The sequence below is a fragment of the Pseudophryne corroboree genome, chromosome 2, assembly GCF_028390025.1.
Source record: "Pseudophryne corroboree isolate aPseCor3 chromosome 2, aPseCor3.hap2, whole genome shotgun sequence".
Taxonomy (NCBI): domain Eukaryota; kingdom Metazoa; phylum Chordata; class Amphibia; order Anura; family Myobatrachidae; genus Pseudophryne; species Pseudophryne corroboree.
In genome coordinates this window covers 617140321-617165572 of record NC_086445.1, presented here as the reverse complement: position 1 = coordinate 617165572, position 25252 = coordinate 617140321, and the positions used below count along the sequence as shown (strand labels likewise).

Genomic DNA, 25252 nt, shown 5'->3' with positions numbered 1-25252 from the left:
CCGTTTTCCTAACAAGAGCCGTTCTGGCGACATAAATTTTCAAAGCTCTCACGACATTGAGAGATTTTGGCACCGTCACGGCATCCGTAGCCACAAGCACCACAATAGGTTGATTTATGTGAAACGAAGACACCACCTTTGGCAGAAATTGTTGACGAGTCCTCAATTCCGCTCTATCCACATGGAAAATCAAATATGGGCTCTTGTGAGACAAAGCAGCCAATTCCGACACCCGTCTGGCGGACGCTAAGGCCAAAAGCATGACCACTTTCCAAGTGAGATATTTCAACTCAACCTTTCGCAAAGGTTCAAACCAGTGAGACATAAGAAATTGTAACACCACGTCAAGATCCCACGGTGCCATGGGTGGCACAAACGGAGGATGGATATGCAGCACTCCCTTCACAAAATTCTGAACTACAGGAAGAGTAGCCAATTCTTTTTGAAAGAAAATAGATAAAGCCGAAATCTGCACTTTGATGGAACCCAATTTCAGGCCTGCATCCACGCCTGCCTGCAAAAAATGGAGGAAACGACCCAGCTGAAACTCCTCCGTAGGAGCTTTCTTGGCTTCACACCACGACACATATTTTCTCCAAATACGGTGATAATGCTTCGCCGTGACCTCCATTCTAGCCTTAAGGAGAGTGGGGATGACTTCCCCGGGAATACCCTTTCGAGCTAGGATTTGGCGTTCAACCTCCACGCCGTCAAACGCAGCCGCGGTAAGTCTTGAAATACGCATGGCCCCTGCAGTAACAGGTCCTCTCTGAGAGGAAGCGGCCAAGGATCTTCTATGAGCAATTCCTGAAGATACGGATACCAGGCCCTCCGTGGCCAATCTGGAACGACGAGTACTGCCGGAACCATTGTTTGTCTTATGATCCTCAACACTTTTGGAATGAGAGGAAGTGGAAGGAACACATATACTGACTGAAACACCCACGGAGTCACCAGGGCGTACACTGCACTGGCTTGGGGGTCCATTGACCTGGAACAATACCTCGGAAGCTTCTTGTTGAGGTGAGACGCCATCATGTCTATTTGAGGAATTCCCCAACGCCTTGTCACTTCTGCAAATACCTCTTGATGAAGAGCCCACTCTCCTGGATGGAGATCGTGTCTGCTGACTATGTTTGCTTCCTAGTTGTCCACGCCCGGAAGGAAGACTGCTGACAGAGCGCTCACGTGTTTTTCCGCCATCGCCGCTCTGCTCTTTGTTCCGCCCTGGCGGTTTACGTACGCCACCGCTGTTACGTTGTCCGGCTGAATCAGGACAGGTAGACCTCGAAGAAGGTGTTCCGCTTGCAGAAGGCTGTTGTAAATGGCTCTTAACTCCAGAACGTTTATGTGGAGACAAGTTTCCTGGCTTGACCATTTTCCCTGGAAATTTCTTCCTTGTGTGACTGCTCCCCCGCCTCGGAGACGTGCATCCTTGATCCCGAACCTGCGTCCCTCTAGAAGGTGAGAACCTTGCAGCCACCACAGGAGAGAAACTCTGGTCCTGGAAGATAGACTTATTTTCCGGTGCATGTGCAGGTGAGATCCGGACCATTTGTCCAACAGGTCCCACTGAAACACCTGGGCATGAAACCTGCCAAACGGAATGGCTTCGTAAGCCGCAACCATCTTCCCTAGCACTCGAGTGCATTGATGAATCGACACTCTTGCCGGTTTCAGAATCAACTTGACCATGCATTGGATTTCCAGAGCTTTTTCCGCCGGAAGAAACACTCTTTGCAGTTCCGTGTCCAGGATCATGCCCAAGAAAGGCAGCCGAGTTGTCGGAATCAACTGAGACTTTGGCAAATTTAGAATCCAACCATGATGTTGCAGAACAGTCAGGGAGAGTTCCACATTTCTTAGCAACAGCTCCTTCGATCTCGCCTTTATCAGGAGATCGTCCAAGTACGGGATAATTGTGACACCCTGCTTGCGTAGGAGTACCATCATTTCCGCCATCACTTTGGTGAAGACACTCAGGGCCGTGGAAAGCACAAACGGCAACATCTGAAATTGGTAATGATAATCCTGCACCGCAAATCTCAGGAAAGCCTGATGTGGAGGATATATCGGGACGTGCAAGTAGGCATCTTTTATGTCGACTGATGCCATAAAATCCCCCCCCTTCTAGACTGGAGATCACTGCTCGAAGAGATTCCATCTTGAACTTGAAAGTTTTTAAATACAGATTGAGGGATTTTAAGTTCAGGATCGGTCTGACCGAGCCGTTCGGCTTTGGCACGACAAAGAGGCTTGAATAAAACCCTTCTTCCCGTTGGGACGGGGGTACCGGAACAATGACACTCTGGAGACACAGCTTTTGTATCGCAGCATTCACTACCTCCCTTTCTGGGATAGAAACTGGCAAGGCTGACTTGAAAAATCGGTGGGGGGGGGCACCTCCTGAAACTCTAGTTTGTACCCTTGGGACACTATGTTTAACACCCAAGGATCTAGGCCCGAGTTAAACCAGACCTGACTGAAGAGTCAGAGACGCGCCCCCCACCGGCACAGACTCCCGTAGGGGAGCCCCAGCATCATGCGGTGGACTTGGCAGAGGCCGGGAGGACTTTTGGTCCTGGGAGCCTGACACCGCAGGCGACCTTTTTCCCCTTCCTCTGCCTTTTGAAGCAAGGAAGGACGAGCCTCTTCCTTTTTTGTATTTATTAGGCCGAAAGGACTGCATCCGATAATGGGGTGCCTTTTTCTGTTGTGCTGGAACATAAGGAAGAAAAAAGGACTTACCCGCTGTAGCGGTAGACACCAGGTCAGCGAGGCCGTCACCAAACAAGACACTACCTTTATAAGGGAGAGCTTCCATAGCTTTCTTGGAGTCGGCATCAGCATTCCGTTGATGAATCCACAGCACTCTCCTGGCCGAGACTGCCATGGCATTGGCCCTTGATCCCAAGAGGCCAATATCCCTCGCCGCATCCTTTAGGTAAGCTGCAGCGTCCCTGATATAAACGAGAGTCAAAAGAAAGTTATCCCTATCCAGGGTATCCATGTCAGATGCCAAATTATCAGCCCACTTAGCAATAGCACTACTCACCCAAGCCGACGCCACGGCAGGTCTGAGGAGTGCACTCGTAGTGACATAAATGGCCTTTAATGTCGTTTCCTGCTTACAATCCGCAGGATCCTTGAGGGCAGCAGTGTCGGGAGACGGAAGCGCCACCTTCTTGGACAGCCGGGACAGAGCCTTGTCCACATTGGGCGATGACTCCCACTTTTCCCTGTCGTCAGAGAGGAAAGGATATGCCATAAAAATTCTCCTGGGAATCTGCCACCTTTTATCAGGCGATTCCCAAGCTTTTTCACAAAGAGCGTTCAGTTCATGAGAGGGGGGAAACTTCACTTCAGGTTTCTTTCTCTTATACAAACAAACCCTTGTATCAGGAACAGCAGGTACTTAAGAAATATGTAAAACATCTTTAATAGCCACAATCATGTACTGAATACTCTTAACCAATTTTGGATGTAAACTGGCCTCACTATAGTCGACACTGGAGTCAGAGTCCGTGTCGGTATCCGTATCAGCTATTTGGGTAAATTAACGCTTTTGTGACCCTGAGGGGACCTGTACCTGGGATAAGGCGTCCTCCATGGATTTTCTCCACGTTTGTGTCTGCGAATCAGATTTATCCAGCCTTTTAGACAATAACGCCACATTTGCATTCAATGTATTCAACATATTCACCCAATCAGCAGTCGGCGGTGCCGACAGAGTCACTCCCAAATCCTTCTCTGCGCCCCCAGTAACTTCCTCCAAGGAGGAGCACTCAGCCTCAGACATGTCGACACACACACACACACACTCTCACACTGGCTATAGGGAACAGACCCACAGGGAAGCCTGTTAGAGAAAACACAGAGGGAGTATACCAGCTCAAGCCCCAGTGCCCATATAATACTGAAAAATAATATATGATGTCTGCGCTGTTTAAATAGCACCAAATTACTGTGTCCCCCCCCTTCCCCCCCGTTTTGCTCCCTGTACTTGATAAGGAGAGTGGAGGTCCGGGCCAGCGTCTCTGCAATGTCTGTGAAGAGAGAAAATGGCACTGGTAAGCTGTGAGGGCTAAGCCACGCCCCCTCCTGGCGCGTTGTAATCCCGCTCAATTTCAAATATTTATACTGGCGGGGGCTTATATTTAGTGCCTAGGCACTTATAATATGTCTTTCTGCCAGTTTTATAGCCTCAGTAACAAGCTGCCCAGGGCGCCCCCCCTGCGCCCTGCGAGTGCCGTTGGAAGTATGCGCTGTACCTCGTTACCGAAGTCTTCTTTCTTCTGGCTTCTGTGAGGGGGTTGACGGCGCGGCTCCGGGAACAAGCAGCTAGGCGCACCAAGTGATCGAACCCTCTGGAGCTAATGGTGTCCAGTAGCCTAAGAAGCAGAGCCTTTAACTCAGAAGAAGTAGGTCTGACTTCTTTCACCTCACTCCCACGAAGCAGGGAGCCTGTAGCCAGCAGGTCTCCCTGAAAATAAAAAAACCTAACAGAATTTTTTTTCAGAGAAACTCAGGAGAGCTCCCCTAGTGTGTGTCCAGTCTCTCTGGGCACAGAATCTAACTGAGGTCTGGAGGAGAGGCATAGAGGGAGGAGCCAGTTCACACCCATTCAAAGTCTTATAGTGTGCCCATGTCTCCTGCGGATCCCGTTTATAATCCATGGTCCTTTTGGAGTCCCCAGCATCCTCTAGGACGTAAGAGAAACCTGGGATATCATTCCCTTAATAGAAGCCACCCACTGGGGTAAGGTTTCAGGAGGCTGAGACAGTATATTGCATTCCTAAGTACAAGGAATAGACTCTTCTGGAGAAGATACATCCTCTGCAGCACAAGACACAGAGTCCCTAGACATGGCAATGTGAGATATTTCATACACATACACAGGAAAATGTCAGACACAGTTTCCCCCAAGTACCTTCAGTGAGACACAGAGTTAAGAAGCCAGCACACACAGCGCCCCAGTAGGCAGTTATATAATAAAAGCCTGGCGCTGACTGAGTAACCTTAACAGACTACCCAGTCCTAAATGTGAATAAACTAGTGCTAGGCAACGATTAAAATTTTTAATCGCAATTAATCGCAGGATTTCATGCGATTTCATATTGTTAGCCGACTAAAGTCAATAATGAATTCAAAAGTGGTGTATTGCGCACTTTTAGTACTTCTATATGAACAACAGTGCAATAACATTAAACACCACTGCAAAAACATTTGGTTTGCAGTTTTCCCTTAACACAGTAGCATTTAAAAAACGTTAAAAATTAAAAATAAAATATGTTTTCTGAGAATCTAAATCTGTTTTCTTTCCCAGATTTTTGTTCCCACCAGATTGGACAGATATATTTTAGGTGTGTAACCTATTTACTGCTCTGCACCAAGCCAGTTGCCAAGACACACAAGGTTATTTACATTTTCAGATGATAAAGAAACTCTCTTCTTCTGTACAATATGACCAGCAAGAGAAAACAACCTTTCACAGGGTACTGATGTTGCAGGTGTGGCCAAGTACTTCTGTGCAATGGAGGCCAGCCTGCATGTTTGGACCACCACTCTAATGGACAGGACTCTGTACTGATGGTGGGCTCCGCTCTGAATTGACGCACACTGTTCTCAACTTAATCTTCCTCCTGTTCAGAATCAGACTCTGATGAAGCAGCCAATAGGGCTAACTTTTTATTTGGTGGCTCTGATGTTGCTGCTTCCACAGGTTTCTCTGCAACAAACCTCTGTTCCTTTAGTAAGTTGGTGACTAAGGCTCACACCTCACCCCTCTCAGCTCTGGGTATACACTTGAGGTCCTTGAATCTAGGGTCCAATGCGGTAGCAATCTTCAGATATGCAATGTTGGCATTTTCTTTGCGTGTTTCCAGGTCTGTTCTGAATGTAGACTTAAATTTGACCACGTAGGCAGGGTCATCATCTGAGCTCTCCATGACCCGAGAGAGATGGCAAAAAGCAGGCAGAACCCACAGAGCATGAAACATACTTTTCTCCTCCCAGAAGTTCAGTCACATACCTGCAACAGCAAAAAAAAAATCAAATCCATTTCTTTGGGTACGGGAGAATGCTGGTGGTCAGAAGACCGACAGCGGCATCCTGGAATCCAGATACCCAAAAGTCCCCGGTAAGAATACTAACCCTCCCTGCATAGTGCCTAACTCTAAAAGTCTGCTGGTGCTGCCTAACCCTAACTCTCCCTCCATGCAGCCAAACCCTAACCCTCCCTGCTCCCTACTAACCCTAACCCTCCCTGCTCCCTACTAACCCTAACCCTCCCTGCTTCCTACCCACCACCAGTAAGTGCCTAAACCTACCTAACTACATCCCATTCATGCTATATTTTTTACAGACAGGACAGTGGAAAAATGAAATATATGAAGTATGGAAAATATACCTGCAGGGCTCAAGTAGCGTTTCCAACCTCTGCAGTTTGTCCATTTCAGCTGTAGTTGGCATGGCAATCTTGGTGTTGTGTGTGGTGAGGACATCCCTCAGTGGCTGTTCATTTCTACAGACACTTTTTATCATGTCCAGAGTCGAGTTCCATCTGGTTGGAATATCTTGTATAAGCGACTCCATGTTTTGTCTATGTTGAATTTGTTGTTTTTGTAATTCTGCAGCACTTGCTGGACTGTGTTTAAAGTGGCCTACAACTTTTCTGCATTTGGCCAGGACATTGTCAAATGCACTGTTCTGCAGAGATACTGTGACAGAACGCTGGAGACTGTGCGCAGTGCAGGGGACATGTTCAAAAGGCAGGTGTCTTGCAGCAGCAATCATATTTCTTGCACTATCTGTGCTAAGTGTGCTGACTTTATCTGAAATGTTCCACTCCTGTGCAACATGAATAAAATGTTCAGCGCACGTTTCAGCAAAATGTCTCTCTTCTGTTTTCATTACAGTCAGAGCATGTGAATGTAGCTCCCAGTGTTCATCAACATAATGCACTGTAACTCCGAGGTAATTATGGTTACCCAGCAATGTCCAGTAATCTCCAGTGAGAGCAACATGTGGTGCACATTGTAACGCCATCGCTATTGTAGTCCTCTCATTTTCATACAAGTCATGTATTCTTCTTGTGATGGTGCGTCTTGAGGGAGGCTCATACGTGCTGTCATTCGTTGCGATCCTAAGAACATTCCTCAGACCGACATCTTCGACAATACTAATTGGCCTGCAGTTTGTAGCTATCCACTTCGCTATGTTATTTGTTAGCTTTTCTTGCTTTTGTTTATCTATACTTCTCCCATACGCTGTATCCAATGTAGTCTGCCGAAGCTTGCCTCCACTGTTTGTTTGAGTGGGTGAGTTGCTGGCATCAACGGTGTGTATTGCATTTAAGTGATACTTCAGACTCGAAGTACTCCGGTGATAAGAAAATTCAGCTTTGCAGTGTTTACAAATAACTTTGGTTTTATCAACTGTGCCATCTGGTAGAGATTTAAAATGAAAATGTCCAAGTAAGATTGCGGTTCCTTTCTCCGTTTTCTGTGAAAACATTTTGAAATAAATAAAATAAAATGTATTTACATTTTTTTTTTTTTTTTTTTTTTTTTTTTTTTTTAATAGCAGATTAGGCACCCCAGCAATAAAAGGGAGTATAATAGCTCAGCAGGGAGACCTTAATGAACGAAGGAGGCCCAAACTTTCAATCCCATCCACTAACTCTCCTGTTAATATAAGCAATATCAGCCCCAGTGTACATAAACCAGTCACATCCAGTCCCACAGCGGCGTTGATAGAACCAGTGAATAGCCGCCGGTGAGAAGTGCTTCCTGCGCTGTCTCTGATACTTGCGCGCCGGCCAGCGCGCACGCTGCGGGACCATTCTCATCCAGTCCCACAGCGGCGCCCGCCGGAGAAGAGAAGGGCTGCCCTGCGCGCTGCATCCCACGCGACCGAGGTTTCTCCTCAGCCGCGCGTAACTAAGTTACCCAGTTCCGGCCAGCGCGCGCTACGGGATCCCATTCACCCAGTCCCACCGCGGCGCAGCTCCCGCTTGTGTTCTAACTTAGAACACAAGCGGGAGCTGCGCCGAGGTGGGACTGGGTGAGTGGGATCCCGTAGCGCGCGCTGGCCGGAGCTGGGTAACTTAGTTAGAACTTCTAAGTTAATCGCTACCTATCTAACTAAAAACTAAATGCTAAAGAGCAGCTATAAGGGAATCCTATGCCTTTGCTAGGGCCCTGTATAAAAGCCAGTACTCACAGAGATATTGTGAAGATGTCTCAGTCTCAAGAGGTTATGGCGGCTGGCTGCTTCCTCATCTCCGGCGGCATCCGGTGGCTTCCTCTTCTCCGGTGGCATCCAGCGGCTTCTCCATCAAGGGGGTTAGATGAATTACTGCTTCCAGCGGCTTCTTCCGCTACTGCTTCCGGCGCAGCGGCGTTAACAATATTATCGCCGTTATTGCCTTATGGAGTTAATAACGCGTTATCTTGCCCAGCACTAGAATAAACACTCCCCCCCGCCCTCCTCCCCCCCCTCTATAACCCTCTGGTACCGCACAGGATAGCTGGAGTTATGTGGAGGGTCAGCGCTCTCTGTCAGCGTCTCTGATCTGTAGGGAGAAAGAGGCGCTGGTGAGTGCTGGATCCGCTCTGAGGAGAAGCTCTGCCCCCTAAAATGGCGCATCTTCACGCACTTGTAAGGATTATAATGGACTGAGGTATCACATGCTAGCAGCAGTACAGAGTCCCTGATAGCTTAGATGACCAGTCTGTAGGGTATTGCGCTGGCCTAGGGCGCCCCACCACAGTACCTCTTAGCCCTCCGGAGCACAGCATCAGCGCTGCGCTCCCACTCTGAAGCTCCCATTCTCACCGGCTCCCCGCTTGTTGGGGCGCCGGCGTCCAACTCGCCACCGACGTCTTCTGGCTCTGTTAGGGAGTGGCGGCAGGGCTGCGGCAGCGAGTGGTCGCCTCGGGGGCTTGCGATCGACACCCTCAGGAGCTCAGTGTCCTGTCAGCAGAGATAGGGGCCATTAACCTCAGAGGGTTGGATCCTACTCCCCCCCTAAGTCCCACGAAGCAGGGAGGCTGTTGCCAGCAGCCTCCCTGTGCCTAACTCTTAATAAAAAGTAAAAAAAAAAAAAAAAAAACACACTAAAAGAACTCCTAGGAACTCCCCTAGCTGTGACCGGCTCCACCGGGCACATTTTCTAAACTGGGTCTGTTAGGAGGGGCCAGCCCACACTATTAAACTCTTAAAGTGCCCATGGCTCCCAAGGGACCCGTCTATACCCCATGGTACTAATGTGGACCCCAGCATCCTCTAGGATGTAAGAGAAATTTTAATATTTAAGTGCAAGATGAGAACGTAATGTATCGCTACAGATCACGTCTAACATTTTGCCCATCAAAATTAAAATATGCTTTAGCGGTTTTCTTTCAGTTTTTATTTTTTTAAGTAAATGACTTGTAATGCAATAGTTATAGCAATTCCAGTTTCCAGTCACAGATGTAACTACACCAAACACTGAACCCTGATGTGAAGCAGACAACGAGGCATTTTTATCCATAGTTGCCTCTGCTAGTTTTATATTTTTGTCTTAAATAACCAATTCACCTATGGACATTGCTTATGAATAGGTTTATTAAGTCCACCAATTACAAATAAACACAAATAGTCAGTCACTCACCAGTTTTCCACTCAAAACTCTTGTAAAAATGAGGTTGTGTTTGTGGTTGGATTGCATAAGGGGCACTACACAGAGCTGGGGCATGAACAACATTAATGGATACAGAACAAGCAACTCTCCTCATATGGTTACAAAGGACATAACATTGCCACTGTAAAGGTAATGCTGGGGTAAGTGTCCAGCAAAAAGCTGGCATGAAATCTCCACAATGACAATAGAACAGAGTGCAGAGCCCGTTTAACCTTCAACCCTCAGAATACATAAGCATAAAACACAAAGTAGACAACCACATTACATGATTGTTTACAACACTGGAAATGTAAAAGTGTTTATAAGACTAGCTTGGCACCGATGTAAAGTGCTGGTAACACCAATCAAATCAAAAGGTTGTATGTCAGTCTGGTTTTATTTGCTGTTCCCATGTGACTCTAGAATAGCGCTTGTGCTCCTCACTCATGCCGAACTCGTTCCAATGCTACATAAAAGTTACTCTTCTCCTCCAGACTGTGCCAGCCAATAGGTCCCACCTCACAGTCTGCACAGACCAGGAACTTTACACTTCCCACATCCTTGGTGAATCCAACATTGTCAAAAGTGAACATATCATGTACCAGCCAGTGATCAACAAGCAGCTCACAATCTGGATGCGAACCCTCAGCCAAGGAGGATTTCTTCTTCATTGAAGGCAAAAGGAGCTACAGAAAAAGAATGAAAAATAAAGTGTATTATTATATCATATCATTATTTTAGACTTTGGGCTCTATTTAAGGACACATTTTAGCACTCACTAATTATGTCCTCTGTTCAGTATTTAACAAATATCAGTAATCTCAGCTTGCGTCACTGTGACACTTGCACCATCTGGAGTCTATATTGGTACAATATCCATTACCAGCAATTCCAGGCATTGCGGACTCCCTGCCGGGTAGAATTGCAAAGCGCTGATGGACACTGTGCATGAGCATCACACAGCAGCAAGCTGACCAGCACCAGAGTGGCAGACGCCACAGATGAGGTTATGTTATACACTGGCAGCATATTTGTTAGTATCACTATGATACTGAACAGGCCGTCAGCAGTATCAGCGATAAAATAGAGCGGAGAGGAAACATGCATTAATCATAGACTTCAAAGCCAATGTAACTTTTTACCGCGGGGTGCGGAACGTTGGACCGGATCCCTGCAGCAATCTCAGCCATTGTGGAGATAGTAAAACCGCTCCGGGGGGTGTCCCATCCGGGTGTGGTTCATCAAATCGACAGTGTCTAGGTCGACAATGCTTAGGTCGACCACTATAGGTCGATAGTCACTAGGTCGACATGGATGGAAGGTCGACAGGGTTTCTAGGTCGACATGTGCTAGGTCGACAGGTCTAAAGGTCGACATGAGGATTATTATTTTTTGTGTCGTTTTCTTCGTAGAGTGACCGGGATCCCAAATTAGTGCACCGCGTCCGCTCGCCATGCTTCGGGCATGGTGCCTTCGCTCCGCTACCGCTTCGCTCGGCACACTTTACCGTTCCAATCGTAGTCCACGTGGATCGTTAAGTATGAAAAAATTCAAAAAAAGGAAAAAAAATAAGAATTTACTCACCAGTAATTCTATTTCTCGTAGTCCGTAGTGGATGCTGGGCACTCCGTAAGGACCATGGGGAATAGCGGGCTCCGAAGGAGGCTGGGCACTCTAGAAAGATTTATGACTACCTGGTGTGCACTGGCTCCTCCCACTATGACCCTCCTCCAAGCCTCAGTTAGGACACCGTGACCGGACGAGCTGACATAATAAGGAAGGATTTAGAATCCCGGGTAAGACTCTTACCAGCCACACCAATCACACCGTACAACTCGTGATACTATATCCAGTTTGACAGTATGAAAACAACTGAGCCTCTCAACAGATGGCTCAACAATAACCCTTTAGTTAACAATAACTATTTACAAGTATTGCAGACAATCCGCACTTGGGATGGGCGCCCAGCATCCACTACGGACTACGAGAAATAGAATTACCGGTGAGTAAATTCTTATTTTCTCTAACGTCCTAGTGGATACTGGGAACTCCGTAAGGACCATGGGGATTATACCAAAGCTCCCAAACGGGCGGGAGAGTGCGGATGACTCTGTAGCACCGAATGAGAGAACTCCAGGTCCTCCTCAGCTAGGGTATCAAATTTGTAGAATTTTGCAAACGTGTTTGCCCCTGACCAAGTAGCTGCTCGGCAAAGTTGTAAAGCAGAGACCCCTCGGGCAGCCGCCCAAGATGAGCCCACCTTCCTTGTGGAATGGGCATTTACAGATTTTGGCTGTGGTATGCCTGCCACAGAATGTGCAAGCTGAATTGTACTACAAATCCAGCGAGCAATAGACTGCTTAGAAGCAGGAGCACCCAGCTTGTTGGGTGCATACAGGATAAACAGCGAGTCAGATTTTCTGACTCCAGCCGTCCTGGAAACATATATTTTCAGGGCCCTGACAATGTCTAGCAACTTGGAGTCCTCCAATTCACTAGTAGCCGCCGGCACCACAATAGGCTGGTTCAGGTGAAACGCTGACACCACCTTAGGGAGAAATTGGGGACGAGTCCTCAACTCAGCCCTATCCATATGGAAAATCAGATAAGGGCTTTTATATGATAAAGCCGCCAATTCTGACACTCGCCTGGCTGAAGCCAAGGCTAATAACATGACCACTTTCCACGTGAGATATTTCAGATCCACGGTTTTTAGTGGCTCAAACCAATGTGATTTTAAGAAACTCAACATCACGTTGAGATCCCAAGGTGCCACTGGAGGCACAAACGGGGGCTGAATATGCAGCACTCCTTTTACAAAAGTCTGAACTTCAGGTACTGAAGCTAGTTCTTTTTGAAAGAAAATCGACAGAGCCGAGATCTGTACTTTAATAGAGCCTAGTTTTAGGCCCATATCCACTCCTGCTTGCAGGAAATGCAGAAATCGACCTAGTTGAAATTCCTCTGTTGGGGCCTTATTGGCCTCGCACCATGCAACATATTTTCGCCATATGCGGTGATAATGCGTTGCCGTAACATCTTTCCTGGCCTTAATAAGCGTAGGAATGACTTCTTCCGGAATACCCTTTTCCTTTAGGATCCGGTGTTCAACCGCCATGCCGTCAAACGCAGCCGCGGTAAGTCTTGGAACAGACAGGGCCCCTGCTGTATCAGGTCCTGTCTGAGCGGTAGAGGCCACGGGTCCTCTGAGAGCATCTCTTGAAGTTCCGGGTACCACGCTCGTCTTGGCCAATCCGGAACCACGAGAATTGTGTTTACTCCTCGCTTTCTTATTATTCTCAATACCTTTGGAATGAGAGGCAGAGGAGGGAACACATAAACCGACTGGTACACCCACGGTGTCACTAGAGCGTCCACAGCTATCGCCTGAGGGTCCCTTGACCTGGCGCAATATCTTTTTAACTTTTTGTTGAGACGGGACGCCATCATGTCCACCTGTGGTTTTTCCCAACGGTTTACCAGCATCTGGAAGACTTCTGGGTGAAGTCCCCACTCCCCCGGGTGGAGGTCGTGTCTGCTGAGGAAGTCTGCTTCCCAGTTGTCCACTCCCGGAATGAACACTGCTGACAGTGCTAGCACATGATTCTCCGCCCATCGGAGAATTTTTGTGGCTTCTGCCATCGCCATCCTGCTTCTTGTGCCGCCCTGTCGATTTACATGGGCGACTGCCGTGATGTTGTCTGACTGGATCAGCACCGGCTGGTGTAGGAGCAGGGCTTTTGCTCGACTTAGGGCATTGTAGATGGCCCTTAGTTCCAGAATATTTATGTGAAGGGAAGTCTCCTGACTCGACCATAGTCCTTGGAAGTTTCTTCCCTGTATGACTGCCCCCCAGCCTCGAAGGCTGGCATCCGTGGTCACCAGGACCCAGTCCTGTATTCCGAACCTGCGGCCCTCTAGAAGATGGGCACTCTGCAGCCACCACAGAAGAGACACCCTGGTTCTTGGAGACAGGGTTATTAAGCGATGCATCTGAAGATGCGATCCGGACCACTGGTCCAAGAGGTCCCACTGAAAGATTCTGGCATGGAACCTGCCGAAGGGAATTGCTTCGTAAGAAGCTACCATCTTTCCCAGGACCCGTGTGCAGCGATGCACAGATACCTGTTTTGGTTTCAGGAGGTCTCTGACTAGAGATGACAACTCCCTGGCTTTCTCCTCCGGGAGAAACACTTTCTTCTGGACTGTATCCAGAATCATACCCAGGAACAGTAGCCGTGTCGTCGGAACCAGCTGTGACTTTGGGATATTCAGAATCCAGCCGTGCTGGTGCAGCACCTCCTGAGATAGTGCTACTCCCACCAACAACTGTTCCTTGGACCTCGCTTTTATTAGGAGATCGTCCAAGTACGGGATAATTAAAACTCCCTTTCTTCGAAGGAGTATCATCATTTCCGCCATAACCTTGGTAAATACCCTCGGTGCCGTGGACAGTCCAAACGGCAGCGTCTGGAATTGGTAATGGCAATCCTGTACCACAAATCTGAGGTACTCCTGGTGAGGATGGTAAATGGGGACATGCAAGTAAGCATCCTTGATGTCCAGGGATACCATGCAATCCCCCTCGTCCAGGCTTGCAATAACCGCCCTGAGCGATTCCATCTTGAACTTGAATTTCTTTATGTACGTGTTCAAGGATTTCAAATTTAGAATGGGTCTCACCGAACCGTTCGGTTTCGGTACCACAAATAGTGTGGAATAATAACCCCGGCCTTGTTGAAGCAGGGGTACCTTGATTATCACCTGCTGGGAATACAGCTTGTGAATTGCCGCTAGCACCGCCTCCCTGTCTGAGGGAGCAATCGGCAAGGCAGATTTTAGGAACCGGTGGGGTGGGGACGCCACGAATTCCAGCTTGTACCCCTGAGATACTATTTGCAGGATCCAGGGATCCACCTGTGAGCAAACCCACTGATCGCTGAAATTTTTGAGGCGACCCCCCACCGTACCTGGATCAGCCTGTGGAGCCCCACCATCATGCGGCGGACTTGGAAGAAGAAGCGGGGGAGGACTTTTGCTCCTGGGAACCTGCTGTTTGTTGCAGCCTTTTTCCCCTACCTCTGCCTCTGGACAGAAAGGACCCGCCTTTTCCACGCCTGTTTTTCTGGGTCCGAAAGGACTGAACCTGATAAAACGGCGCCTTCTTAGGCTGTGAGGGGACATGGGGTAAAAATGCTGACTTCCCAGACGTTGCTGTGGAAACTAGGTCCGAGAGACCATCCCCAAATAATTCCTCACCCTTATATGGTAACACTTCCATGTGCTTTTTTGAATCTGCATCTCCTGTCCACTGGCGAGTCCATAAGCCTCTCCTAGCAGAAATGGACAATGCACTTACTTTAGATGCCAGTCGGCAGATTTCCCTTTGTGCATCTCTCATATATAAGACTGAGTCTTTGATATGGTCTATGGTTAACAGGATCGTGTCTCTGTCTAATGTGTCAATATTTTCTGACAGTTTATCCGACCACGCAGCGGCAGCACTGCACATCCAAGCTGACGCAATAGCTGGCCTAAGTATAATGCCTGTGTGTGTATATACAGACTTCAGGATCGCCTCCTGCTTTCTATCAGCAGGTTCCTTGAGGGCGGCCGTATCCGGAGACGGTAGTGCCACCTTTTTAGACAAACGTGTGAGCGCTTTATCCACCCTAGGAGGTGTTTCCCAACGTGACCTATCCTCTGGCGGGAAAGGGAACGCCATTAGTACCTTCTTAGGAATTACCAATTTTTATCAGGGAAAGCCCACGCTTCTTCACACACTTCATTTAATTCATCTGATGGGGGAAAAACTACGGGTAGTTTTTTTCTCCCCAAACATAATACCCTTTTTAGTGGTACCTGTATTTATATCAGAAATGTGTAACACTTCTTTCATTGCCTCAATCATCCAGTGAATGGCCTTAGTGGGCATCAGGTTAGACTCATCGTCGTCGACACTGGTGTCAGTATCAGTGTCGACATCTGGGTCTGCTTGAGGTAGCAGGCGTTTTAGAGCCCCTGACGACCAATGCGACGCCTGGGCAGGCACGAGCTGAGAAGTCGGCTGTCCCACATTTGGCATGTCGTCGATTTTCTTATATAAGGAGTCTATACGTGCACTCATTACTTTCCATAAGCCCATCCACTCAGGTGTCTGCCCGCAGGGGGTGACATCCCTTCTAAAGGCATCTGCTCCGCCTCCACATCATTATCCTCATCAAACATGTCGACACAGCCGTACCGACACACCGCACACACACAAGGAATGCTCCGAATAGGACAGGACCCACAAAAGCCCTTTGGGGGGACAGAGTGAGAGTATGCCAGCACACACCAGAGCGCTATATAATGCAGGAACTAACTGAGTTATGTCCCCTATAGCTGCTTTTTATATTCTATATATAATAAGAATTTACTTACCGATAATTCTATTTCTCATAGTCCGTAGTGGATGCTGGGGACTCCGTAAGGACCATGGGGAATAGCGGCTCCGCAGGAGACTGGGCACATCTAAAGAAAGCTTTAGGACTATCTGGTGTGCACTGGCTCCTCCCCTATGACCCTCCTCCAAGCCTCAGTTAGGATACTGTGCCCGGACGAGCGTACACAATAAGGAAGGATTTTGAATCCCGGGTAAGACTCATACCAGCCACACCAATCACACCGTACAACTTGTGATCTGAACCCAGTTAACAGCATGATAACAGAGGAGCCTCTAGAAAAGATGGCTCACTACAGCAATAACCCGATTTTTTGGTAACAATAACTATGTACCAGTATTGCAGACAATCCGCACTTCGGATGGGCGCCCAGCATCCACTACGGACTATGAGAAATAGAATTATCGGTAAGAAAATTCTTATTTTCTCTAACGTCCTAAGTGGATGCTGGGGACTCCGTAAGGACCATGGGGATTATACCAAAGCTCCCAAACGGGCGGGAGAGTGCGGATGACTCTGCAGCACCAAATGAGAGAACTCCAGGTCCTCCTCAGCCAGGATATCAATTTTGTAGAATTTTACAAACGTATTTGCTCCTGACCAAGTAGCTGCTCGGCAAAGTTGTAAAGCCGAGACCCCTCGGGCAGCCGCCCAAGATGAGCCCACCTTCCTTGTGGAGTGGGCATTTACAGATTTTTGGCTGTGGCAGGCCTGCAACAGAATGTGCAAGCTGAATTGTACTACAAATCCAACGAGCAATAGTCTGCTTAGAAGCAGGAGCACCCAGCTTGTTGGGTGCATACAGGATAAACAGCGAGTCAGATTTCCTGACTCCAGCCGTCCTGGAAACATATTTTCAGGGCCCTGACAACGTCTAGCAACTTGGAGTCCTCCAAGTCCCTAGTAGCCGCAGGCACCACAAATAGGTTGGTTCAGGTGAAACGCTGAAACCACCTTAGGGAGAAACTGAGGACGAGTCCTCAATTCCGCCCTGTCCGAATGGAAAATCAGATAAGGGCTTTTTCAGGATAAAGCCGCCAATTCTGACACGCGCCTGGCCCAGGCCAGGGCCAACAGCATGACCACTTTCCATGTGAGATATTTTAACTCCACAGATTTAAGTGGTTCAAACCAGTGTGACTTTTGGAACCCAAAACTACATTAAGATCCCAAAGTGCCACTGGAGGCACAAAAGGAGGCTGTATATGCAGAACCCCTTTTACAAACGTCTGAACTTCAGGGACTGAAGCTAGTTCTTTTTGGAAGAAAATGGACAGGGCCGAAATTTGAACCTTAATGGACCCCAATTTCAGGCCCATAGACATTCCTGTTTGCAGGAAATGTAGGAATCGACCCAGTTGAATTTCCTCCGTCGGGCCTTACTGGCCTCGCACCACGCAACATATTTTCGCCAATTGCGGTGATAATGTTTTTGCGGTTACATCCTTCCTGGCTTTGATCAGGATAGGGATGACTTCATCCGGAATGCCTTTTTTCCTTCAGGATCCGGCGTTCAACCGCCATGCCGTCAAAAGCAGCCGCGGTAAGTCTTGGAACAGACAGGGTCCTTGCTGGAGCAGGTCCCTTCTTAGAGGTAGAGGCCACGGATCCTCCGTGAGCATCTCTTGAAGTTCCGGTTACCAAGTCCTTCTTGGCCAATCCGGAGCCACGAATATAGTGCCTACTCCTCTCCATCTTATCAATCTCAGTACCTTGGGTATGAGAGGCAGAGGAGGGAACACATACCCTGACTGGTACACCCACGGTGTTACCAGAGCGTCTACAGCTATTGCCTGAGGGTCCCTGGACCTGGCGCAATACCTGTCGAGTTTTTCCCAACGGTTTATAATCATGTGGAAGACTTCTGGATGAAGTCCCCACTCTCCCGGGTGGAGGTCGTGCTGAGGAAGTCTGCTTCCCAGTTGTCCACTCCCGGAATGAATACTGCCGACAGTGCTATCACATGATTTTCCGCCCAGCGAAGAATCCTTGCAGCTTCTGCCATTGCCCTCCTGCTTCTTGTGCCACCCTGTCTGTTTACGTGGGTGACTGCCGTGATGTTGTCCGACTGGATCAACACCGGCTGACCTTGAAGCAGAGGTCTTGCTAAGCTTAGAGCATTGTAAATGTCCCTTAGCTTCAGGATATTTATGTGAAGTGATGTCTCCAGGCTTGACCATAAGCCCTGGATATTCCTTCCCTGTGTGACTGCTCCCCAGCCTCGCAGGCTGGCATCCGTGGTCACCAGGACCCAGTCCTGAATGCCGAATCTGCGGCCCTCTAGAAGATGAGCACTCTGCAACCACCACAGGAGGGACACCCTTGTCCTTGGTGACAGGGTTATCCGCTGATGCATCTGAAGATGCGACCCGGACCATTTGTCCAGCAGGTCCCACTGGAAAGTTCTTGCGTGGAATCTGCCGAATGGGATTGCTTCGTAGGAAGCCACCATTTTACCCAGAACCCTTGTGCATTGATGCACTGAGACTTGGCTCGGTTTTAGGAGGTTCCTGACTAGCTCGGATAACTCCCTGGCTTTCTCCTCCGGGAGAAACACCTTTTTCTGGACTGTGTCCAGGATCATCCCTAGGAACAGAAGACAAGTCGTCGGAACCAGCTGCGATTTTGGAATATTGAGAATCCAATCGTGCTGCCGCAACACTACCTGAGATAGTGCTACACCGACCTCCAACTGTTCCCTGGATCTTACCCTTATCAGGGAATTGTCCAAGTAAGGGATAACTAAAATTCCCTTCCTTCGAAGGAATATCATCATTTCGGCCATTACCTTGGTAAAGACCCGGGGTGCCGTGGACCATCCATACGGCAGCGTCTGAACTGATAGTGACAGTTCTGTACCATAAACCAGAGGTACCCTTGGTGAGAAGGGTAAATTTTGACATGAAGGTAAGCATCCTTGATGTCCCGAGACATCATGTAGTCCCCTTCTTCCAGGTTCGCAATCACTGCTCTGAGTGACTCAATCTTGAATTTGAACCTCTGTATGTAAGTGTTCAAAGATTTTAGATTTAGAATCGGTCTCACCGAGCCGTCCGGCTTCGGTACCACAACAGTGTGGAATAATACCCCGTTCCCTGTTGCAGGAGGGGTATCTTGATTATCACCTGCTGGGAATACAGCTTGTGAATGGCTTCCAAAACTGTCTCCCTGTCAGAAGGAGACATCGGTAAAGCCGACTTTAGGAAACGGCGAGGGGGAGACGTCTCGAATTCTAATTTGTACCCCTGAGATATCACCTGAAGGATCCAGGGGTCTACTTGCGAGTGAGCCCACTGCGCGCTGAAATTCATTGAGACGGGCCCCCCACCGTGCCTGATTCTGCTTGTAAAGCCCCAGCGTATACTGAGGGCTTGGCAGAGGCGGGAGAGGGTTTCTGTTCCTGGGAACTGGCTGATTTCTGCAGCCTTTTTCCTCTCCCTGTCACGGGGCAGAAATGAGGAACCTTTTGCCCGCTTGTCCACGAAAAGACTGCGCCTGATAATACGGCGTCTTCTCATGTTGAGAGGCGACCTGGGGTACAAACGTGGATTTCCCAGCTGTTGCCGTGGCCACCAGGTCTGAAAGACCGACCCCAAATAACTCCTCCCCTTAATAAGGCAATACTTCCAAATGCCGTTTGGAATACGCATCACCTGACCACTGACGTGTCCATAACCCTCTACTGGTAGAAATGGACAACGCACTTAGACTTGATGCCAGTCGGCAAATATTCCGCTGTGCATCACGCATATATAGAAATGCATCTTTTAAATGCTCTATAGGCAAAAATATACTGTCCCTATCTAGGGTATCAATATTTTCAGTCAGGGAATCCGACCACGCCAACCCAGCACTGCACATCCAGGCTGAGGCGATTGCTGGTCGCAGTATAACACCAGTATGTGTGTAAATACATTTTAGGATACCCTCCTGCTTTCTATCAGCAGGATCCTTAAGGGCGGCCATCTCAGGAGAGGGTAGAGCCCTTACAAGCGTGTGAGCGCTTTATCCACCCTAGGGGGTGTTTCCCAACGCACCCTAACCTCTGGCGGGAAAGGATATAATGCCAATAACATTTCAGAAATTATCAGTTGTTATCGGGGGGAAAACCACGCATCATCACACACCTCATTTAATTTCTCAGATTCAGGAAAACTACAGGTAGTTTTTCCTCACCGAACATAATACCCCTTTTTGGTGGTACTCGTATTATCAGAAATGTGTAAAACATTTTTCATTGCCTCAATCATGTAACGTGTGGCCCTACTGGAAGTCACATTTGTCTCTTCACCGTCGACACTGGAGTCAGTATCCGTGTCGGCGTCTATATCTGCCATCTGAGGTAACGGGCGCTTTAGAGCCCCTGACGGCCTATGAGACGTCTGGACAGGCACAAGCTGAGTAGCCGGCTGTCTCATGTCAACCACTGTCTTTTATACAGAGCTGACACTGTTACGTAATTTCTTCCAACAGTTCATCCACTCAGGTGTCGACCCCCTAGGGGGTGACATCACTATTACAGGCAATCTGCTCCGTCTCCACATCATTTTTCTCCTCATACATGTCGACACAAAAGTACCGACATACAGCACACACAGGGAATGCGCTGATAGAGGACAGGACCCAACTAGCCCTTTGGGGAGACAGAGGGAGAGTTTGCCAGCACACACCAGAGCGCTATATATATACAGGGATAACCTTATATAAGTGTTTTTCCCCTTATAGCTGCTGTATAGTTAATACTGCGCCTACTTAGTGCCCCCCTCTCTTTTTTAACCCTTTCTGTAGTGTAGTGACTGCAGGGGAGAGCCAGGGAGCTTCCCTCCAACGGAGCTGTGAGGGAAAATGGCGCCAGTGTGCGGAGGAGATAAGGCCGCCGATAAGGGGGCGGAGCCTATCTCCCTTTTTTTATGTATTCTGGCAGGGGTTAAATGCATCCATATAGCCCAGGAGCTATATGTGATGCATTTTTTTGCCATCCAAGGTGTTTTTATTGCGTCTCAGGGCGCCCCCCCCCAGCGCCCTGCACCCTCAGTGACCGGAGTGTGAAGTGTGCTGAGAGCAATGGCGCACAGCTGCAGTGCTGTGCGCTACCTTGTTGAAGACAGGACGTCTTCTGCCGCCGATTTTCCGGACCTCTTCTGCCTTCTGGCTCTGTAAGGGGGCCGGCGGCGCGGCTCTGGGACCCATCCAAGCTGGGCCTGTGATCGTCCCTCTGGAGCTAATGTCCAGTAGCCTAAGAAGCCCAATCCACTCTGCACGCAGGTGAGTTCGCTTCTTCTCCCCTTAGTCCCTCGATGCAGTGAGCCTGTTGCCAGCAGGTCTCACTGAAAATAAAAAACCTAAACTAAAACTTTCACTAAGAAGCTCAGGAGAGCCCCTAGTGTGCACCCTTCTCGTTCGGGCACAGAGATCTAACTGAGGCTTGGAGGAGGGTCATAGGGGGAGGAGCCAGTGCAGACCAGATAGTCCTAAAGCTTTCTTTAGATGTGCCCAGTCTCCTGCGGAACCGCTATTCCCCATGGTCCTTACGGAGTCCCCAGCATCCACTTAGGACGTTAGAGAAAAGAATTTACTTACCGATAATTCTATTTCTCGTAGTCCGTAGTGGATGCTGGGGACTCTGTAAGGACCATGGGGAATAGCGGCTCCGCAGGAGACTGGGTACAAAAGTAAAGCTTTAGAACTACCTGGTGTGCACTGGCTCCTCCCCCTATGACCCTCCTCCAAGCCTCAGTTAGGATACTGTGCCCGGACGAGCGTACACACAATAGGGAAGGATTTTGAATCCCGGGTAAGACTCATACCAGCCACACCAATCACACCATATAACTTGTGATCTAAACCCAGTTAACAGCATGATAACAGAGGAGCCTCTAGAAAAGATGGCTCACTACAGCAATAACCCGATTTTTTGGTAACAATAACTATGTACCAGTATTGCAGACAATCCGCACTTGGGATGGGCGCCCAGCATCCACTACGGACTACGAGAAATAGAATTATCGGTAAGTAAATTCTTATTTTCTCTAACGTCCTAAGTGGATGCTGGGGACTCCGTAAGGACCATGGGGATTATACCAAAGCTCCCAAACGGGCGGGAGAGTGCGGATGACTCTGCAGCACCAAATGAGAGAACTCCAGGTCCTCCTCAGCCAGGGTATCAAATTTGTAGAATTTAGCAAACGTGTTTGCCCCTGACCAAGTAGCTGCTCGGCAAAGTTGTAAAGCCGAGACCTCTCGGGCAGCCGCCCAAGATGAGCCCACTTTCCGTGTGGAATGGGCTTTTACAGATTTTGGCTGTGGCAGGCCTGCCACAGAATGTGCAAGCTGAATTGTACTACAAATCCAACGAGCAATCGTCTGCTTAGAAGCAGGAGCACCCAGCTTGTTGGGTGCATACAGGATAAACAGCGAATCAGATTTTCTGACTCCAGCCGTCCTGGAAACATATTTTCAGGGCCCCGACTACACCCAGCAACTTGGAATCCTCCAAGTCCCTAGTAGCCGCAGGCACCACAATAGGCTGGTTTAAGTGAAAAGCTGAAACCACCTTAGGGAGAAATTGAGGACGAGTCCTCAATTCTGCCCTGTCCGTATGAAAAATTAGGTAAGGGCTTTTATAGGATAAAGCCGCCAATTCGGAGACACGCCTGGCTGAAGCCAGGGCTAACAGCATTACCACTTTCCATGTGAGATATTTTAAGTCCACAGTGGTGAGTGGTTCAAACCAATGTGATTTTAGGAATCCCAAAACTACATTGAGATCCCAAGGTGCCACTGGAGGCACAAAAGGAGGCTGTATATGCAGTACTCCCTTGACAAACGTCTGAACTTCAGGAACAGAAGCCAGTTCTTTTTGGAAGAATATTGACAGGGCCGAAATTTGAACCTTAATGGACCCTAATTTGAGGCCCATAGACAGTCCTGTTTGCAGGAAATGCAGGAAACGACCCAGTTGAAATTCCTCTGTAGGGGCCTTCCTGGCCTCGCACCACGCAACATATTTACGCCAAATACGGTGATAATGTTGTACGGTTACATCCTTCCTGGCTTTGATCAGGGTAGGGATGACTTCATCCGGAATGCCTTTTTCCTTCAGGATCCGGCGTTCAACCGCCATGCCGTCAAACGCAGCCGCGGTAAGTCTTGAAACAGACATGGTCCCTGCTGGAGCAGGTCCTGTCTTAGAGGTAGAGGCCACGGGTCTTCCGTGAGCATCTCTTGAATTTCCGGGTACCAAGTCCTTCTTAGCCAATCCGGAGCCACGAGTATAGTATTTACTCCTCTCCTTCTTATGATTCTCAGTACTTTTGGTATGAGAGGAAGAGGAGGGAACACATACCCTGACTGGTACACCCACGGTGTTACCAGAGCGTCCACAGCTATTGCCTGAGGGTCCCTTGACCTGGCGCAATATCTGTCCAGTTTTTTGTTGAGGCGGGACGCCATCATGTCCACCTTTGGTTTTTCCCAACGGTTCACAATCATGTGGAAGACTTCTGGGTGAAGTCCCCACTCCCCCGGGTGAAGATCGTGTCTGCTGAGGAAGTCTGCTTCCCAGTTGTCCACTCCCGGAATGAACACTGCTGACAGTGCTATCACATGATTCTCTGCCCAGCGAAGAATCCTTGCCACTTCCATCATTGCCCTCCTGCTTCTTGTGCCGCCCTGTCTGTTTACGTGGGCGACTGCCGTGATGTTGTCCGACTGGATCAACACCGGCTGACCCTGAAGCAGAGGTCTTGCCTGACTTAGGGCATTGTAAATGGCCCTTAGTTCCAGGATATTTATGTGAAGTGACGTTTCCATGCTTGACCACAAGCCCTGGAAATTTCTTCCCTGTGTGACTGCTCCCCAGCCTCTCAGGCTGGCATCCGTGGTCACCAGGACCCAATCCTGAATGCCGAATCTGCGGCCCTCTAGGAGATGAGCACTCTGTAACCACCACAGGAGAGACACCCTTGTCCTTGGAGACAGGGTTATCCGCTGATGCATTTGAAGATGCGATCCGGACCATTTGTCCAGCAGATCCCACTGAAAAGTTCTTGCGTGGAATCTGCCGAATGGAATCGCTTCGTAAGAAGCCACCATCTTTCCCAGGACCCTTGTGCATTGATGTACTGACACTTGGCCTGGTCTTAGGAGGTTCCTGACTAGGTCGGATAACTCCTTGGCTTTCTCCTCCGGGAGAAACACCTTTTTTCTGTACTGTGTCCAGAATCATCCCTAGGAACAGCAGACGTGTCGTCGGAATCAGCTGCGATTTTGGAATATTTAGAATCCATCCGTGCTGTCGTAGTACTACTTGAGATAGTGCTACTCCGACCTCTAACTGTTCTCTGGACCTTGCCCTTATCAGGAGATCGTCCAAGTAAGGGATAATTAAGACGCCTTTTCTTCGAAGAAGAATCATCATTTCGGCCAATACCTTGGTAAAGACCCGGGGTGCCGTGGACAATCCAAACGGCAGCGTCTGAAACTGATAGTGACAGTTCTGTACCACAAACCTGAGGTACCCTTGGTGAGAAGGGCAAATTGGGACATGGAGGTAAGCATCCTTGATGTCCAGAGACACCATATAGTCCCCTTCTTCCAGGTTCGCTATCACTGCTCTGAGTGACTCCATCTTGAACTTGAACCTTTTTATGTAAGTGTTCAAGGATTTCAGATTTAAAATGGGTCTCACCGAGCCGTCCGGCTTCGGTACCACAAACAGCGTGGAATAATACCCCTTTCCCTGTTGTAGGAGGGGTACCTTGATTATCACCTGCTGGGAATACAGCTTGTGAATGGCTTCCAATACCGCCTCCCTGTCGGGGGGAGACGTTGGTAAAGCAGACTTCAGGAACCGGCGAGGGGGAGACGTCTCGAATTCCAATTTGTACCCCTGAGATACTACCTGCAGGATCCAGGGGTCCACTTGCGAGTGAGCCCACTGCGCGCTGAAATTCTTGAGACGGGCCCCCACCGTGCCCGAGTCCGCTTGTAAGGCCCCAGCGTCATGCTGAGGACATGGCAGAAGCGGGGGAGGGCTTCTGTTCGTGGGAAGAGGCTGTCTGCTGCAGTCTTTTTCCCCTTCCTCTGCCCCGGGGCAGATGAGTGGCCTTTTGCCCGCTTGCCCTTATGGGGACGAAAGGACTGA

At 48.8% G+C, this 25252-nt stretch overlaps 1 protein-coding gene across 2 annotated transcripts in view; it reads right to left on the bottom strand.

The window, feature by feature from the left end:
* LOC135040430 (tubulin alpha-8 chain) overlaps window positions 1–25252 on the bottom strand; it is a 159328-nt gene that overhangs the window by 121535 nt on the left and 12541 nt on the right. For both annotated transcript variants that reach the window (XM_063954820.1, XM_063954819.1), the window contains exon 2: window positions 10267–10350. In XM_063954820.1, coding sequence (XP_063810890.1) covers window positions 10267–10335 — 69 coding nt within the window. In that variant the 5' untranslated portion in view covers window positions 10336–10350. The remainder of the gene's footprint in view (window positions 1–10266; window positions 10351–25252) is intronic.